This window comes from Anser anser, assembly GCF_964211835.1.
Source record: "Anser anser genome assembly, chromosome: 13".
Taxonomy (NCBI): domain Eukaryota; kingdom Metazoa; phylum Chordata; class Aves; order Anseriformes; family Anatidae; genus Anser; species Anser anser.
Window position 1 is genome coordinate 9804750 of NC_139734.1, and position 19910 is coordinate 9824659.

Below are 19910 nucleotides of genomic sequence, written 5' to 3' on the forward strand. Positions count from 1 at the left end.
ACAGGAAAGCTGGGGAGGGATCCTTTATCAGGGATTGTAATGATAGGACAACGTTCTTTAAGGTCCCTTCCAACTCAAACCATTCTATGATTCTGATCTATGCAGTGAATTTAGGTCTAATGATGTGAAACTTGCTTTTCAAAGCTGTCTTCCAAGAAATCTGGGCCAGGAAAAATAAGCAACAAACCCTCTTTCACAATTATGCCTAGCTCCCTGAACTATGAAGTCACAGTTCTTGCTGACTGCAAAAAAACTCTGGGTGGTGATTGCAAGCACCATGAATCAGAAGCCAGACTTCCCACTTGGTTCTGGGATGGCTCCAGCACTCCCTGGGCGCTGACATTTTTAAGCTACCGAGCTTTGATTTGTACAGCTGAATGGCGTCATTTGCAACGATCTTGAGACAGGTTTCATAGTACCAGCTATGGAGTAAAACAAGCAGGGCGGAGATGAGCAGGACAGCAGCGGGTAGCCCCACATAATGCTTAGAGCCAGCAGGCACGCACATAAAAAGCCAGGCAGGGGACAGGGAAGGCAGCCAGCCACCTGGGAGGACGTGCCACAGGGCTCCCTGAGGAACTGGCGCGGTGAGGGCTCGTGGGGGCCCCCGTAGTGCTTGGTCCCCATCGGGCCTGGCTGGGGGGACTTCTTGGCGCTGGCCTGCCGGGGCGTCCCGGGTGGCGGTGGGGGTCTCCTGGGGCTCTGGTGCTGCACGTTGTTGAAGACCAAGGGAATCGGTTGCTGCATCAGAATCTTTAACAAGAAGAGGTGCATGAGTTGTCATGGGAAGAACGATGAGACAGCTCGTATATGGCAACTGCCACTAGATGGTGCTTCAGTTTTGCTACTAAAATTGGGGTTTCACAGCACTGTGGCAGCCGGCTGTATAACACCACAGCTCTAAATTTGCTCTAAACAGCAAAGCGAACCATGGATAACAGAGAGTCATGTTAGCTTGTGCACATTCAGAGTCACAACTGCTCCAGTCCCATTACGCCTGTTACATGCCGCAGGGGTGGCACCAGGGAACGCAGCAGCAGTAACCAGCCACCGAACCACCGAGCGCACCACGCAGAGGGGACTTCTGAGCAGCTTGACCACTTCCTTGCGACTGTTTTTCTAAACCATGTAAATACTTAAGCAGACAGTGATGCCAGCTACCTCTCAGGAGACACCTCTCTGGCCAGCTGAGACTATACTACCAATTTATCCAGAGCTCATTTCTAAGTGCTTTTGCCATAGCCAACGTTGTCACTGATCTGCAGGGAACAGCACCCTGTTCGTGGGCTGGGAACGGCGCGGGCAGCAGGTACCTGCAGGTTGGAGTCCTGCACCAGCTGGAGCTGCTCCTTGATAACGTGGAGCTCCTCTTGCTGTGTCTTGATGTCTGCTTGCAGTATGCGAGTCCTCTCCTCCAGCTGCTCTTTCAGCTGGTGCATCATCCCCAGCTGGGCCGGGAAGTGGTACACTGGCTGTGGGGAGTGCAGAACAAGTCACAGGTAGGACCAGTCCTGCTATGCACATTTGTAATGATGCTGGTTCCAGAAAAGAAAATTCCTTGGTACAAGGTGGGCAGGTTACTGAAATAACTGACTGGTTATTGTTTATAAATATTATTTATATCCATATTTACATATGAGTATGTATAATTATTTATATATGTAACTCCTATATATATATATATATTTTTTTTTTTCTCCTGGCCTATCTCAGACATCCTGTGCCACCCCCTTCCTCTACCAGGGCAATAACTCTGTAGTGTTTTATCAGCCTGTGCCAGCTGCTAACAATACAGAGATGAGTCTTCAGCAGCCCCCAGTGGTTCAACAAGTCTAAGCCTTCCCTTAAACTGTCACCATGGTGTCCTAGATCGTGCTGGGAGCAGGGACAGCGAAGTGGGGCCCAGCCCGGCAAGCCCCAGCACAAACCCTTCGCCCCCTGCTCAGCACGGGGGGCAGGACACCAGAGCATATCCAGCAGAAGCAAACACGTACCATCACGGCGTGCTGAGAGGGGACTGCCGGCTGAGCCACGGGATGCTGAGGGAGGTGTTCGCCGGGGGCTGGAGGAGTTGCTAGGGCCTAGAAATGAAAACTCCGCCTTACTGCAGGCCCACAGCACCTCTAGCACAGAGCTGGTGTGGTACCGCCTCATGCTGGCCACCCAACTCCGGTGAGGAACAAGTGCGGGAAGTTTGAAAGCAGGAAGCTTCACATGGATGGCTGAGGGGAGAATGTGAGCTCCTGCATGCCCCCTGCTAAGTGTAAACCCTCAGTGTTTGGACAAAAGCCCATGTTTCACATGTACAAAGCCCAAGAGAAGTGGGGTGAGCAGGTGTTTGGCCTTGAGGAGCAAAGAACCCCAAGACAGGAGGCAGCCATGTTGCCTCCAGCAGCTCTGCTGGGCCCCAGGACACCCCAGTCCCGGCCCCACACATTCAGAGGTGGGGAACAGAGCCCTCCGAGGGCGAGACTGAGGTCTGCCAGCTCTTTTTTTTTTTTTTAGCAGCACCGACCTGGGCGCCTCCAGCCAACGTCAGCCGCAGGGCTGCCTTCTCCGGCACCGCCGGGCGGGTGGGAGTGCTGGTGTCGGTGTGCCGCATGGACGAGGTGGCTGGAAAAAGAGACATTTTGTTGTGACATGGCTGTGGGGTGGCAGACCCGCGCCTGGCTGTCCTCGCTGAGCCTGAGCTCCCCGTGCAGACCAGCAGCCACCCGAGTGCTGTGGGGCTGTGTCCCCAAACCACCCACCCCTGGTCTCACGTGGGTGACAGAGGACACGGCATGTGGCACCGGTGGCACCGCAACGCCTCAGTCTCTGATGCTGAGCACCCCCTGAACCGACTCAGTCCCTGCTGGTGGAAGTCTCCCACCCCACCCACGGATTTCGGAGGGTGCTCTGCCCCTTGCCCCCACACCCCCGCCATGCCGGGCACCTACAGGCAGAGTCGGAGAGCGCAGTGTGCGAGGAGCGGCGGGAGCTGTGGGACGACAGCGACACTCCTTCCCGGCTGGCCTCCTGGCTGCTGCCGCACTGCCCCACGTCCAGGTAGCTGCCGTGGCTCTGCAGGGAGCCAAGCACGGCTCATCAGAGGGAAAATAACAGGCCTGGTGCTGGAGGGCCAGCAGGGCTGCACGCCTCCACCCCGGGGAGGCAGCCAGGCTGCCCCTCAGCGGGCACCCCGATGCCTTCACCCTCCCAGCCCAGAGCGAAACAGCCTAACCCAGCGAATATGAGCAGTGTTGGAGGTATCACCCCGCAACGACAAGACACCACTTGGCAGATGGTTTATATAATGTGGCTGTTTCACCTGCAGGCTGTGGGAGACCATGTCACTTCCCCACGCCTCCCTGGGAGCTCCCCAGCACCCCACTCCCCTCCAGAAGAGCAAGGAATGGGAGCAGTCGCTCTGCCTCTCCTCCTGCTGCCTTGCACCAGCAGATGAAGCTTAATGTCTGCAGAAAAACATCTCAGCCGTTGCATGAAGGGGACGGATACACAAACGTGCTGTGGTGAGAGAGAAGGCAAGGTGGCCCTTGCTCCAGCGTGAAAGGTCCTGGGACCTGCATCCCATAAATGATTTCTTAAAATAATGGCATGATTGTCTATAAAATAATGGAATGATAATTCCACTTGGGGAGCTGCTTTGATTATTGGTCTTGTAAACTACCGAGAGGAAGAACTTAAAAGGAACCGAAATGACCTTGTTAATTGGGCAGGCATGTTGGGATGCCACACTGATTTGAACCATGGGAATTACTGCTCTGGTCAAAATCCTACACATGATGCTATCAAGCCCAACGGTGCAAACAGAGCAGAACTCTGGAATAAGAACCAGTTGTGTTGTTTTCCCTTCACTTCCAATCTTTGTCTGAGTATTGATGACAAGTTGGCATTAACAAAAGAGGTGTACTCAAGGCAACTGCTGAATTTGCTGTTTTATGCCTGCATGAAGATGGGACAGCTCAGAGCCATGTAGTGTAAAACTTCCATGTATCTGTGTGAGCCATAACCCAGCTGAAGGCTTGGAAGGAGAGGGGAGGAAAGGAAAAGGAGAAGGAAGAGGTATTTTCCTAAGATCAGTAAGTGATAACTTTGTGGTTTAAAGCCTATTCATTCAAACGTGAAGAAACATGGTACCTTTATAGAAGAAGATGCCAGTTCAATTGATGACTCTTCAAGGCCAAGATCTCGCCTCCTTTCAGCTCGAACCTCCGCATAACTAACAAAAACGATGACAAATTTCAAGTTTTTTAGTGTCAGGCCTCAGCTGTCCATGAAAACAGATGCACTGGGTGTTACGTACTGCAGTGCACCTGCCACACGAGTCACGATAGAGCTTTCCCATTGAGTCAGAAGCTGTGCACAGCTCACACACATGTGCACACTCATATACAAGGTGCTCACAGGACCATCAGGGTAAAGCCTTGCAATCTGTGAATAACCACGTGCACTGAAGGTCCAGAGATCAGAAAAAACAGGGCAGCGTCACGTCCCACTCCACCCAAGCAGGACTGTGGGATTAATTGGTCTCATCCTTCCAAGCACAGATGTAGACACCCCTTTGAAGATTTTGGCCTTGGATGCCTTCAGACAATAGTTGTCTAAAAGCAAAGCTCTGGGGGTGCACACAGCACCATGCCTGCCACATCGGGGTTAAAATCCCTCACCCTGATGGGAGCTCTGCACACAAAATGCCGGCTGCCCAGCTGCAATGTGAGGTGGATACCAGAATCCCCATTAATGTGCCTCTACAGTCTGTATTTGCTTCCCTTACTATTTTTTTCTCTTAAATAATAAAATATTTACAGTAAACAATGCCACATGATTCACCACTGGGATAAATTGCAGAGGATGTTCTAAAGACTCTGAGCGGCTGTGTGCTGTGGGTGCTGAAAAGTGTCAGAACTAAGGCTGCTGAAATACAAACAGGCCACAACCTTTGTGAGGGCAAGAGAAGATGCTGAGAAGAACTTAATTATACCAGTGTTAAGCACTAAATTTTCCTGAAATCATGCTTTAAACCTAAAGTTCATTTAATGTGTGTGTTTCAATGATATATTCTAAGCCTTAGCTGTACAAGACAACTGTATTTCAAAATCTATTTGGGATTATCACTAGGCTTAAGAGGCACTGAGAGCAGAAGAAGAAACAAGTCCATGCACAATAAATTCAGAGCTTGAAGTGCAGCCCAATTGCCTGAAGGATGGTAGAAGCAACACAACTCAGAAGCAATCTCTCCATCTAACATTTGCTTAAAATAGCTCTTGACATGTAGTTTGTATCAGCACTCTAACCACTGACACCTGTTTATCAGTGTAAGGTGTCCTCAGTCTGTTTCTGAACACAGGAAAGATTCCCAGTTTACTTGTGCTTTTTCTTTGAGATGTTTGACAGGAGCACAAAAAAATTGCAAATTGATTCCTGGAAGTAAAGAAAGATGTGCCGAGCCATATGTTTAATGAAGTTAATAGATCAAACCAGTATGTCAGTATTTTTTTAAGCCCTCCACTAGATATATCCCCATATGATGACTGTTTTTGCAGTGGTGGTGGTAACACAGCAGCTCCAGTGCTTCCACCCGTGGCTGGCTCCAGCCCAGCTCCGCAGCTGAGCCCAGGCCAGCATCCCACTGGAAGGGATCCTGGGCCACGCTGTGGGCAAGGAACGCGGCCAGCAGGACAGCAGCCACCATGGTAGGTCATAGCTAGGTCATGAGTATTTAAAGAGTTTTGAAGCCCATAAAGCTGTCTGATTCCTTGTGATGCCTTGTGAGCTTCAATTCCTTGTGATGCCACATCATGTCATCACTGGGGACAGAAGAGGAACATAACACTGATAGATGTGGCCAGTGGTGGCTTCCAGACCAGTTGCCAAAGAGTGGTGAGAACACATTATGTTTTTCCCCGTATTTCCTGTCGTACTGTATACAATTGCATACCATCTTAGTGTGCTAAGGTGCACAGCAAATATTTGGCTAACACAAAACAGGACCAGCAAACATAATGGATGTGTGCACAGAACAGGTAGTGTAAAGTGCTTGGAGCTTGCTCCTACCTAACTACCAGGTGAGTGCAAACGATGAACTCGGGCTTGGAATTCCACTGGTGGTAGGTGATGTAGTAGTGTGTCTGCAGCCAGATCCACTGCTGGCCTTTGGTCAGGAACCTGTAGTAACACGACTTGCCTTTTCCAAACTGCATCACTGGTAAACAAAAAGAAAGCACTTTATGGCAAACGAACTACAGAAAGTTCATGGTATAAAGGAAATTAGAAAAAAAACAAAACACTCAGTCCCATTCTCCCTTGCAGTTTGCTACCCCACTAAGAAGGCTCTTGTGGCTTTACAAGCATGATGGGCACAAAACCTTGTGCTGAGCTTTCATTTGGGTTCTTTCCTACTTATTTTCACAAGAGTGCACTTTACTATTCTAAGATTGTTCTTATAACTAGTAATTGGCATAACTATCTAACTGGTTTTATTCCTAGAACTAATTAGTGGGCTTCTCTGAAAGTAATAAGCACAGACAACATCATGTAAGCAAGGCACTGGCCTTTCAGAAGCACATGAAAATGCATTTCAGAGACAGTGGGCCTGAAGTCAGGATCCTAAAAATGGCACAAAACGATAAGATAGCGGAGTTCAGCAGTTTAACTGAGAGTTTGCTTCTAAGAGCTGGCCTAAATACAATAGACCTAGTACACATCATCAGGTTATGTTCAGAAAAATCACAGATGCTGTAATAAAATGGGAACATAATGAGGGGAACTACATTAAATAACCACATTAATTGCTCCCAGACTGCTGTCAGTACAAAATGAAACATGCTCATTTAAACTACCTGTAATTAGCGCAAAGTGAAATACGAGCGTGGTTTAAGCAAACCCATTTCACTTCAGAACGGCAAGATGCCTGCCCGCAGAGGCCAACCTGACAGATGGGAGCTTGTCCAGCCATAGAAACCCAGGCACTTCTACAAACCTGCACATCTCTACTTTTTGAACTGTTAGGGCTACCTTCTTCAGCGATCCCATTAGCAGGGACGGGCTTCAGAAGAAGCCCTTAGAGGTCTTCCAGCTAGCAGGCTGTGCTGGGGATCGCTCAGCGCCTGGTCCTGTCACAGATGTCCTGAAGCAACTTCTGGAAGTCACCTCACCAGCATCTTACCTTGCCTATCTGCACAAGAAGATTTAAAGATCCTTGCCTGTGGGTGTGCTAGGCAGATATGCTTTTTTAATGTAAGAAGAGGGGATCAGTGGTGAGCAGAGATGTAAACCACTAAATAAATTCACTCTCAACATTAGCATCTACGTTGAACTGCAAGCGTGTATTACCAAAAAGACATCAGCTGGTTAAGTAGCTCACTTCTGCCTGAATGGCCCTTTTAACACACTAAAAAGTGCCACTGTTATAAGCAAATAAAGTATTTATTTAGTATTCCCATCTATGTGTTTGCTGCACCTGACCCAAGCCGTGTCAGCCAGGCAGCCTGTGCCCCTGCTGCCCACTGGGTCATTGTGCTTCACCTCGATTGTGCAGGGAAGCCAGCAGAAGGCAGAGTGCGGAAATTTGATATTCAGAGAAAGAATAATTTTCTCACTCTCTGCTAGGTCCTTTAGCATCTCACATATGTGTATGGGGCAGTGGTAGAAGTGGTGGTGGGGGCTTGCAACTCAGCGTTGGAGCAGTGCTGGGGGTCACAGAGCTCCTTGGTGTCCCTGCATCATGCTGCCAGCACTGCAGAGCAGTTTCAGCACCTCCCCTTCCCCACTTTCTGGGGTAGATTCGTTTCCTCGTGGCAAAACACTCTCCTTCCAAACAGAGATGGCAGACTGACAAACAGAGCACCTTTGCCCAACAGAAAACCTGTAAGCAGTATTTTCTGGAAAAATAGCTGATTACCAAGATGCATTTTACAGAGTGTGTAGTTAGATTTTATTTCTTGGCATTGCAAACCAGCTAGGGGACAGACTTTATTCTGGTTCAGTATCTTAGTCTGAAGTGTATGCAACAAAACATAAAAAATACAGTCTTTGGGAAAAAGCACCTCCATGGGACCTGGCTCCTTGTGGGCTCCCGCAGGTCACTTCTCTGTGTTCACACATCAGCCAGAGCTGGATGAATCTTCAAAATGATGCAACGCTGAGAAAAATCTGGGCTGAAAGCCCCCAGACTTCTTTCTGTGCCAGCAGATGTTCTGGTGAAAGGACAAGGCTCCTTGCCCTGCTACCAGCCCAGTGTGGCCCTGCAGCCACAGAGGGGCTGTGAGGCTCTGCTGCCCCGGGCAGGTGGGAGTTACATGTTCAGGTCCTGTTGGCCTACAGAAAGTCCCCAGGAACGGTGACAATCAGCAACATCCCAAGGGTCAGGGCTGCCCTCATAAATGGGGAACAGAGGGTAGGAAGTTCTGGATTCCCATCTATTAATCTAATTTCACTCATACAACATGAGCTCAAACCGTGTATCTGCCAGTTTGGAAAAGCTGCAGAAATAGTTGCTGATCTGACTGAATTCTGCAGGGACAGAGCCTCCCAGCCAGGCACAGCTAAGGCCATTTTTCTTTCATGGGAAGAGGGCATCCCCTCCCTCCCAGACTTTTGCGATGACAGTGGCAGGCTGCACAGGTGACACAAGAGATCACAGACAGGCACACGGTGACGGGAGAGGAACTTACAGTGTTCATGGCACCTAGCGAGAAGCTCCAGGTCATCTGCGTGGTAGTAGTCGTACCCTGACGTTCCCAGAACCTCAAAGGGTAAGTATCCTATGATGGGTGGAGCCCTAGGAGGGAAGCAGAGGGCAGGCAGTAAACACCAACCTGACACTGCGACACCAGGGCCGACATGCTGTGATGGATGCCAGCGACCAAAACCATCTCATACATCCTTTTGGGAGTGGATTTTCACTGTGATGCATTGCCATATGCAAGAGAAAAAAAGAAAAACAGAGAGAGGGAGAGGCAAAAACCGAGAAAATGAAAAGGTGTGTGTTTACTGGTTCATAGCCTATTCATTATGTGGGTGTAGAGAAGGCATGTGCGTACGCAAGTGACTCAATTCATTAAGCACGCTTGTGAGACATGGCTTGAGATACGCTACGGGTGTTCATGTGCATAATAACTCGGAGCTTGAGTAAAATTACCCGGTAGGTTGGCTATGTCATCTGGGTAGTGAACGTAGAGGGAAAAGTAAGTGGGAAGCTGCAATGTGTGTCAGGACCAGCTTGAGGAAAAGAGAAAGTAATTGTTCTCCTGGAAAAGCTTGGGGAATTGCAACCCGCAAAAATGTTTCTATGTGGGTAGTAACGAGAATAGGTATGGGGCTGATTCTGAGGACTGTTATTTCTATGGCAGGTAGAGCAGAAATCGAGGAAGTATTTAGACGGGCACACTGAATAGACACCAGACTATTCTGCTGTCAATTCTAGATGTTTTATTTTCTAGGCAAAATCTGATATATATATATATTTAAGCAGGTGTACTAACAAGTCTGAGCTTGTACACAGCCTCCACTGGAACCTGCTAGGTTATAAGTATGAAACAGCACTGAAATGCAAGGTGAAAAACACTATTTTTACCTCTAGTCCCTATAGCAGCATGCTGAGGCACAGGTATGCTCCCCCTTGCACTGCCTCAAGCACAACGGGTACTTGGTGAGGCAGGATTTGACCACGCTGAGCTCATTTGGATTTTTGCTCCACCTGTGTTGGCTGCTGGATGTGCTGACAGCAGGAGGCTCGCCTGGCAAGTTCAGCACTTCCTCGGGAAATGTCAGCAGGACACCAAATGCTTCAGGCCTGGGGCCGCTGGGAGGTGGCACTGCCCACTGAACAAGTGACCCTCTGCAGGAAGGTGAATGCCACAAAGCGGCCAAGAAGGTGAGCAAAAAATTAAGTGTAAGTACATTTTGGTTTGGACAGAAATCTTCAGTCTTCTGGTATTAACATGGCAAGTTCTGCTGTTTTGGCTGAATGACCCAGTTCCACCTTCGTACCCTGGAGAGATGCTGTGGGCATAGATTATTCAACTACGGAGGGCCAGAAGAGGTCTGTAACCTCTCCCTTATCAGGTTTGTTCTTTTCTCATTGTGCAGGGAGGCTCTAAGTCCTGCCTGTGACCCCCCGAGGGCTCAGCAAGTCTGAGCAATCTGCTAGACCTTGCCCAGCACAAGGGAGGAACCAGGCCTCCACTCTCTGGAAACAGAGCCCACTTAGCACACAGTGGTCTCTGCCACAATGTGGCCCTATTTATCCAAATGACTCCTCAGAGAGCACTGTGTTCCTTTTCCCCATGTGACACAGATTTCTGTTAAGGACGATAATACATGTATTTATTAAAGTGTCCTTCCTTGCCATCTCTTTGGCAGCTTGGCCAGTGTCTCTTGGCTCTTTAACGACATGCTTATCTTCAAGACAATGATGTCTTTCAGATGCACATCAGATAAACTTTTAAGCTGATCAGGAAAGTATTATGCTTCCATGACTTTCGCCAGATTTCCTTAAATGAGAAAGTAACAACAAAATGCTCCTAATCTGTCATTTGACAAGGAGCTGGCTTGCTTGTGGAGCAATTTAGAAGTGTTTTGTTAGCTTAACTTCCAGCCTTGAGGCCTGCAGCTGGCTCTTCAAATGGAAATGCAACATCTTCAGAGAGCCTTTGAGTGCAGGATTGGTAAGTGGGCAAAAACCTGACGGGTGGTGGGCCTTTCAGCTGTAAGACATGCTGGACTTGACCCTCCAGTCTTTTAATAAAAGAAGGGAAAATAAGGAGAATGCAGGACAGACATGGATTGTTATCAAAGTTCACAGGATTTCTTCCTTTACATATATGTATATGTAGACCAAGAATACAGATTTTCTTTATTTTTTTTTAAGGTTTATCCAGGTCTGTAGAGTGTTTGTTGTACTATTTATCACAACTCCATATATACCATTGCTATGATATGGAAGGTTCCAAGCAATGGTGGGTACCTGCTGCCCCCACTGATGGCACACCTCTCAGCATCAAGCCGTGTGAGCTGATGTAACCAAGCAAGAAACAGGAAAATATCCCAAAACATTTCACAGTGTCCTAGAGATCCTGGGGACTGCACCGGAGATAGGTTTGAACCAGTGATTAGATGATACAACCCACATGATTCCCCTCTGGCTCTTGGGTCTGTGCTTACCGCTTAGAGCTGGTGCTGCCACAAACTGCCTCAGCATCTGCGTTAGCTTAATCCACTCCCAGTAACAATGGCTTCCTCGCCGGGGATATCAGTGGGACTGGAGTGGCTGCGAGTGCCCGGCACAGAGCTTCCTCTCTGAGTCATAACCCAGATTCATCAAAAAACTCTTTGATTTGCTTTAAAGGAGCTCCTGCGTGCCTTATTCGCAGCAGCTGCTGGGACGCAGCCCTTTGGAAAGCCAGCTCACTGCTGCAGACGGTGACATAAGGGGCCTAGGGCTCTTTTAGGAATCCTCGTTAAATCACCTGATTCTGAAGACGTGCCTCATTGGGCAGGCCAGTTAAAGTCTAACGAAGTCACTGCAGCGAGATCTCCACGACAGGAATAATAACAAGCCCACCATCCCGAACCACACAGCCTTTTAACCGTAGGGCTGCCGCGTGGCCAGTTCCCCTGTGCTTCAAGGTATGACACACAGAGCATCTTCCTTACTACAGAAATGCAAATTATTCATCAGTTACATTCTCTTTCTTGTCCTTGATTCAAATGTGCAGAGGATATTGAGCCCCCCTGCAAAAAATCTTCTTTCAGACAGCCTTTCTTACTAGCCATGTATTTCTGCCTTTGCGGAACTTGCAAAGGAAGGGATAATGGGAAGAGCTGGATTTCACAATGTGTTTACGTATACATGCCGAATGCAGAGAAGCAAAAGAGAGAACAAAACCCTCCAGCTTCTTCTGAAGAAAATGAATCCTCTGTTAATCAGCTTAATAAAGTGATTCCTTTTTCATTCCCCGAGCTCACCATGCTGCACTCAGTCAAAACCAAATCTGCAATTAAACCATCCAATCCATTGCGTTTTCTTTTAGTTTTATAAATTCCTTCATTTATCAAGGTGAAAATCAAAATTTGGTCAATACAGCAAAATATTTTTGAGATCCTGGAAGCTGTAGATGGTGAACAGAGAAGCTAAATCAATACAGGTAACATGACCCACAGTGCTCAGCTTCAATGACTTCATGTCTTGGTGAAGTTCGACATTTTTCTAGACATTTAACCTTCACTTTATATGGCTTCTTACCTGCCTTAAGTAAGAAAGAGGGCAAAGCTTTTAAAGAGGCCTGATAAGTAAGTTCAGAATATTATCATCGGTGTAGTTTAATTTAATTAGAGCTATTTTGCTTGGGATGTCAGGCAATAGCAACACAAACATTTCTATTTTTAAACTACAAATTGTTTATACTTCAGTGACCAAATCTCTTACCTGTGGTCCAAGAATAAAAACTTCCATTCCAAACTATGCCTCGATGTAAATTCTTCACATGGCTCTTCAACATTGCAAAGCTCCTGCAAAACAGTTGGCACATTCAGACATTTAATTCTGCGAAATAACAAAAGGAGCTCTCCCTCAAGACCAAGAATGCATCATCTTGGTATAATAAACCCTAGCAAAACACAAGGCTTTTAAAGCACTCGACTTTTTTTCCTCTAAGGAATGCATAAACCTTGTTTTATAGATGCATAAACTGATGAAAAGTGGCTGAATAATTTACCCTGGGCTGAGTTTCAGAGCTAGGATAAATAGTCCAAGGGCCTCATCTTGCAGTCTGCAGGCAACATTTCCCAACTTCCTGTAAATACTGCTAACCGAAGATGGATGACGGAGCAGGTTCCAGCCTCAAGCTGGGCTGGCTGATGCTCTCTCCAGCAAGAAGCACCCGCTGTCCTTATCCCTGCCATTGCGGCACCGTGCCACACTTAAAGACTGGCAGAAAGAGTCCATGAACTGCGGTGCTCGGGGTCTCCAAGTGTGGCTGGCCTCCTTACACCAAGGAGCAGTGGGGTATATTTCTTCAGTGCCTCCAACTTTCCAAGCAGTTAGCTGGGCACCTTTTATTGGCACCCCCTGAGCTCGCTGCTCTGAAACATCCCATCACACAACCACCTCTTCTCAAACGCAACTCCCATTTTACATTTTCTCCTTCCAAAATATATGCCATCTCACCCTCCCAAGCACAGCAGTGCCCTCCCTCACTTACAAGCCCTGAGCACAAGGCAGTTTGCACTGCTGCATGTACTGTGAGAGGCTGCTGTGACATGGCTGCTCGTGCGAGGGCACCGAGCACAGCTCGTGGTACAGCAGCAGCTCCAGCTGAGCATGGGTTGGCTCTGGTACAAAAGGGAAAAGGCAGTGGGAGAGCTCTCACCTTTAAGAACTGTGGTGTGACGAGACGAACAGTCGCTACGAGGCATATCTGCTCCTCTGTGGCTGACCTGAAAGCTCGTGCAATAGCTGACTCAAAGCCATTACAGGAGGGTGTAGGCACTAGACACAACCAGACAATTTATTTAAGACGAAGAGGAAGGAGACCTTTCTTTTCATGTTAGGACAGGCACGACGACTGATGAAACCCAAGCAACAAATTCCTCCGACCCACACCGCGATGCCACACTGATAGACACTGATGTTATTTAAAGCACGATCCGTTAGGCTCCGAGTTACAGAGCTGCAGCCGCCCACCCCTGGCTTGCAGGGAAGCCTCGTAAGACAGCTCTGATTGCTCCCAGCACGCAGCTACAGCCTCCTTGCTAGCATGTCCTTAGGGAGGATGGAAAACTGATGCAAAGTCACTGAACTTCAGCTGACTTTGAAAAGTAGAGGGATTTGCATGATCTTTTTTTCCCAGTGTATGTTTTACAAGCGTCACTTTAAAAATCACAAATTGAAGATCAAGAGGATTACAGAAAGAACTCTTGGTACCTTTATTCTGCCCTGAATCTTTTTTCTCAACACAAAGGAAGTCACAACTGGATGTTAGAAGATGTGGTGAACAAAAGGCTGAAGTATTTTCCCAAGGAAATTGTTCACATCAAATCCAGAAGTTTCTCCCTTTTTATGTTATTTCCAGGAAATAGCACCTTTCTGCAGCCCAACACTTGCAAGATCCAGGATTTTACAAGTTTCTCAAACCATTTCATCTTTAAAAAGTGTCACTCAATTGCCACAAGTGAAACAGAATAGCATATTTTGCTGGTTAATCGAATACGTAGGCTGCTTCACAATCAAGTCATGGAGGGAGTCAAATGGAGCGAAGATCAGTCTGGTGTCACTCCTCTGACCAACAGACTCCCCAGAGCTTTTATGTGAAAAAAAATCTTGCTAACATATCCACAGCACACTCCACCCCTGCTGATTACAGCATTTTCAGCTGAAACAAGGCTACGGAAAAACAGACAATTTAAAGGAGAGAGGCTGAGAGGTAACGGCAGGCTGTAGAGGTAACTCACCATGAGTAAAATATTTAAAATCCACTACAAATTTCACATATTCATACGTCAGGGGTTCATTTGGATCTAAGCTGCCTCTTGCTAAATGGCAGCAAAACTCTATTTGCTTTTCCACTGAAAAGAGAGAAAGAGAGTGAGACATACACATTATTGGCAGCCTGCATGGTAGCACATAGATTCAACATATTCAGTCTGTCCAGGTTTTATATCCACCCTGTTGCTTTGGCATCTCAGTGCCCTTTGCTGAGATGCTCCCGATCCCTGTAAGTAAACCCATAACTAGCAGGAGCAATGATCAGCTGGTTCTGCTTTAGGATGCCTATGACCACCCCTTCTCCCACAGCTTTACAGTTGCCCTGCTTCAACAGGGCTGAAGCCCTGGCGAGCTCAAAGTCGGTGTTTGCCCCTGCCTTCATCGCGTGCAGGATTTCACGTGAAACACTCTGCTTTGGCACCGCTCCGCGGGATGCAGAGCAAAGGGCGCTGGAGTCACCCTAAGTCTTCCTGCTAGCTGTGGAGGGCACCATGCCAAGCTCTTGCTCAGTTTTCTGCCCCAGGTCTGAACTCCATGGGTCAGACCACGGGCTCTTCGGCTTCAGGGAAACCAGCACAAGGGGTGCTCAGGTCCTGTGCATGCTTATGGGGCTGCAGGGAGGGAGGTGAGCTCTGGTGGCCACAGCGAACCCACCAGGGAACGGGGGGGCTGCTAGAAGGAGGGGGTTGCAGCACGTGGCTGTAAGGAAGACACGGCCACCAGTTCTAGTGTGGGGACACAGTCTGGGGAGAATGACAGACGAAGGAAAGTTTTGGGATTTCCCAAAACCCTTTGGGATTTCTCCTACCCAAGCTCTTCCCCCAAACCCCTCACCCCTTTCACAGGCTCAGTCCTACCCTGAGAAAAGTATCTAAGGAGGGCAACTCCACCCTGTCCTGTGACCCAAAGCAAACAGTAAAATACAGCCTGTCCAAATCAAGTACTGGGAGCAAGTAGGAACACTGGATGGGCTGCATCCAAACCCAGAAATATGAACAGAGGCCAAAAGCAGCAGCAGGCAGGAGAATTAAATAGCTGGAGGGCCTGGTGCAGGCTGCCCCTGGGAGCTGCTTGCCTTTGGCAAATTTCCTTGATCGACAGACAAGCAAAGAGCTTACCGTTGAGAAAATCAGCTGCAACAGGATCTGTCATGAGCACGTGTGGAGAAAGGAGCTTGTACACCTCGCTCTGTTCCCGCTCAGGCAGAAAGTTTAATATATTTTGGTCCACCAAATCTGACTGATGCAAAAGAATGCTTTGTCATGTTCCACAGCACAGCCTGACACAACCATACACGTTTTCATCCTACAGTGGAGCACAGATGCTGCCTTGCTAGCACAGATGCTTAACACAAGGAAGCTGAGTTGATCTGCAGGTGGATCTCTGTTTCTTTGCACACTAGGACATTCAGCCAGGTTAGGACATTCAGGTTCCAATTTGCCCTCACATAGCATGGCTCTCACTTTGCACCAGATAAAAACAAAAACTGGTTTCGAGGGGCCAGCAGAAGCTTCTATATCAAAAACGACCTGATGTCTAGAAATTCTCATGGAAAACTAACATTTTTGCTACTAAAGACCATGGGCTCAAAGTCGAAAAACCCAATGGCATTAGGAGAGCATGTATTTAGTCCTGAAATCCCCTTTAAATCATCTGAGAAGAGCTTCATCACATACAGATTTCACGAACATTTGGCTGGACAAACCCAAGCCCCATCTCTGCAGTGACGGGGCTGTGCTAAGGCAGGGAAGCGATTCTGCAAGGCATTGTGGTGTCAGAACTTACCGGTAAGTGTCCGAGCAGAGAGGAGACACTGTCGGATACATAAATAATAATCCCATCAGTGGTAAGTGCGATGAGAAAGCCATCTAATGCCTAATGACAAAAGGCAGACCGAAGGAAAAAGAAAAGAATTATGCATGGGAACGACATAAACTACAATACAATAGGCTAGTTTACTCAGTGGTGATGACTGTAACAGTCTAAAACCAACATGAATCAATTATGGCAATGACGGTTTAATGTAGAAAAATAAAAATAACACATGGTGTCTAATTCAGCATTCTTCTTACACTCTTATTTGCTCATTAATATTAAATTGACTTGTATTTTGCACTCAGTGAGTACTTATTTAATGTGAAGCAAGACGGTGGTGGTTAAATTTTCTACACCCACACAATCCTAGTGACTTCAGTCACTTCATTATGTGTTCTGAATTGCACAACAGTTAACCAGTTCCGTGTGTAAGGAAATGTTAGATATCATCATGGCAAACCCAGCATTATGGATGAATGGATGAATGGATGGATGGATAAACAGAGACAGGCGAATAAAATAATACATTTTTTTAAAATCATTTTATGGCTCATGAGGACAAGATCTGAAGCGTTATTTATCTTGCTTAAAGCACTCATTTGCTAGGCAACTGACACAACAATTTGAAAGTTTGTTTTCCCTTTCTTTTCAAAGTTTGTGTTCCCTTTCCTTTTCACAATGGTTCCTGGCCCGGAGTCTATGTTCTCTGTGCCTTCTAAATCACTGCACGTGCTTTCTTCTTTGAGAGCTCTCTCCCTGTTCTTCACAACATCTTCTTGTACCATTGATTCAGTCTGTTCCTATTCTTCTGTAACACTTAGAAGATCTAGGAGGTCTGACGCCTGGCCAGCACCGTGTACAAAGCCAGCTCTTCTAACGACATCATTAGGCTGCTCCGCAGCTCAGCTTGCAGGCAGCTAAAGATGCTGCGCAGAGGGAGCATCCAGCATCTTTCCCCACAGCCAGCTATTCCCTACCTCACTGTCTGAGTCCCTGCCTTTGCTAATAATAAGCCCTCTCTGGGTAAAACCACTGATTTTAAGTAAACTGCTCAATGGTCAAACATAGTCCAGCAAACCAACAGCTATTGAAGGGCTCTCCCCGGCCACTTGTAAGGGAGAAATTTGTTTTGATTCAGCTGGAACAAACTAGCTTGTTTGGTAAGAAAAATTCCCAGAAAGAATGAACAGACTTTTCCAGGGAGGTGAGTCATGACATCCTGATGAAAAGGAGTAACTAAGACACTGCAGCACCTCCCAGCTCAGCCCAGCATACACCCTAGTTTTGGTGGGGCAAAGAGCAGCGGCTGCCTACGCAGGGTAGGAGATGTCCTCGCCGGAGGAGAAAGCAGTACAGAACCCAAGCAGCATCCTTAAGAAAGGAAAAATGTAGGCTTGTGGGGTGTTTCTAGATCGGCTCGTCGTTTTATAGGTGACAGGATCAGGGCTGATCTGAGCACACATAAAAGCAACCGAAGTAAAAGACGAGGCAGTACAGCACAGGTACAGCCCTGCACAGCTAGTGGCAGCAAAGGCAGCAAAGCCTTGCTAATGGGATGTGGGAGGATGGGAGCTGCTCTGCTTTGCTCAGGTCCTTTCCAGTTTTTGCTCTAGCAGCTGGTCTGAGAAGGGCAGTTCTGTTTCTCCTCTCTCACCTGGCCAAATCTGGGCCAAATTGGGCTTCATGCCTAAATTAAAAGCTGTTTACCTTTAAGGGGAAGCAGTCATATTCCTAATTCTGTGTCTGCAAAGCATTTAGCACAACACTGGTCTCTGTCAGGTTTGGATTATATGTACCAGCAAAGCAGAAATCATTAACACTGGGACCCACAGGTGAAAGGAACTGTATGTCTGAACTACTCCACTGAACCGATTACTTTTCACTAATCTATGCAGCTTTAATTTCTTCTTACCTCTAACATCAACTGGGTGAACTCCTCGTTGCTAAGAAATGAAGGCTTCCAGTCTTGTCTAATCTCACAGGCTTCTGTCTGTGCTGTGATTTCTTACAGAGAAAACATCAAAAAAGCAACATGACTCACATTCATTGGGACTTTTTTTCATTTTCAAGTAACACGATTTCTTTTAAGAGGCTTTCAGAGGAATCATCCTCAGATCATTCTCCATACAAAGCCTTATTATATGTAACACTCAATTTCCACGCCATCATGATAGAAATGCATTAGAAATCAAGAGAAAAAAAAAAAGAGGAGACATTTTGGGTAGTTAGAAGGAAACCTTCAAAATTGAAGAAAACAATTTCTTCCAAAATGTTCTTTCCAATGCTCTGGGCTAGCCTCAGAGCACCACTGACAGCAGACTGGGGCTGGCTCTGCAGCCACTGCAGTAAGGCAGGAGCTTGTAGGCAGCCTGAGGGGCTGCACCCATCCAGATCCTAGCCCAGCAGACCTGGGAAGAGGGGGCAGAAATCCTCTTCCCCAGGCTTTTGTGGCGTATGCTGTTCCTCAGGTCCTCCTTCCTGCTCTGCTTGAGAGCACACAAAGCATGCCAAGGTATGTGGAGGTCGGTGAGGCAAATGCAGCGATGTCACTGCATTCAAGCCTAGCCCATCTGTTGAGGCCAACTGCTGTGCCTTAATCTGACCCTCACTTAAATTCATGTCCAATACGGGGTTTTTAGATGCTTGGGAAAAATAGTTTTCATCTTCTGAGCAGCAACTGGCTGCTGGTCAGCTGCAGAGCCAGTGCCTCCGAGGGTAAAGGGGCACCCTCAGTACCTTTCTGTTTCTGTAAGAAGTCGATGGTCCTCTGCAGTATGGTGGACTTGTCCATCTTGAGAGGGTGGCCGTGGCCCTGCAGCATTGTGCAAAGCTCTTTAATGAGGACATTAAACTGGTCTCTCCTCTTCTTTTCAGATTTGTTGCGTGATGCCCTGGATGACAGAAACATGAATGGCACTAAGTAAAACGAAGGGTCTGCAGCTCGACCCAAGGAGGGGCAAGTGGCCCTATCCCAGCAAAACACTTTAAATACAAGAATCTGAATTCTGCTGGGACTGCTCATTTCTTTAAAATTAGGCTTGGGAGTAAGTGTTGGTGCTTTAAGCCCTGCAGCAGGACTGAACTCACTGTCAGCAAGGAATGCCTGCAGGTAACAAATCGGATTTATATGCATTTGAGCAAGACTGCATCCTTACGCACATTTCAGCAGCAGTTCTCATTGTTTCAAAACCAGTGATGGCTTCACAAAGGTGCTATGGATAAAATTTCTCCAGTACAATACTCAAGGCATCACACACTGACTTTTTGCCCAGTTCTGTTTTGCAGCTACTATGCACGCATATAAAGGTCAAAATGAGAAGGATGCCTTGTTCTTGAATTTGTACCTGCAGACGTAGCTCATTCCCAGAGAACGCTGCGCAGAGATAATTTGATTGCAGAACAAAGTCAAGCACACGCTCTCATATCTGGGTTTGAAAATCTGGTGTGGCAGCAGCATGATATATGAAACTGGGTACGTTAAGAGTCTGGCTGCGGAAACCACAGACTCGTTTCCAGCTCGCATTAATACAATTAAAGAATGGTTTATTAGGGTTTTCCCCTCCATTAAAAACAATAAAGGAGAAAGCAAATCCATTCAGTTTCTTCC

The 19910-nt window shown here is 47.3% G+C and overlaps 1 protein-coding gene across 11 annotated transcripts in view; it reads right to left on the reverse strand.

Annotated features, from left to right (window-relative positions):
• PASD1 (PAS domain containing repressor 1) overlaps positions 1-19910 on the reverse strand; it is a 97262-nt gene that overhangs the window by 3481 nt on the left and 73871 nt on the right. For 10 of the 11 annotated variants that reach the window (XM_083797168.1, XM_083797165.1, XM_083797166.1 and 7 more), the window contains 15 exons: positions 19040-19194; positions 18216-18307; positions 16274-16363; positions 15607-15727; positions 14455-14568; positions 13374-13492; positions 12431-12513; positions 8676-8782; positions 6058-6205; positions 4141-4222; positions 2940-3063; positions 2516-2613; positions 1995-2081; positions 1314-1472; positions 547-753 (listed from right to left, as the gene is read on the reverse strand). In XM_083797168.1, coding sequence (XP_083653294.1) covers positions 547-753; positions 1314-1472; positions 1995-2081; positions 2516-2613; positions 2940-3063; positions 4141-4222; positions 6058-6205; positions 8676-8782; positions 12431-12513; positions 13374-13492; positions 14455-14568; positions 15607-15727; positions 16274-16363; positions 18216-18307; positions 19040-19194 — 1786 coding nt within the window. Of the gene's footprint in view, positions 1-546; positions 754-1313; positions 1473-1994; positions 2082-2515; positions 2614-2939; positions 3064-4140; positions 4223-6057; positions 6206-8675; positions 8783-12430; positions 12514-13373; positions 13493-14454; positions 14569-15606; positions 15728-16273; positions 16364-18215; positions 18308-19039; positions 19195-19910 lie in introns of those variants that run through there. The other variant, XM_083797164.1, reaches the window with a different exon arrangement.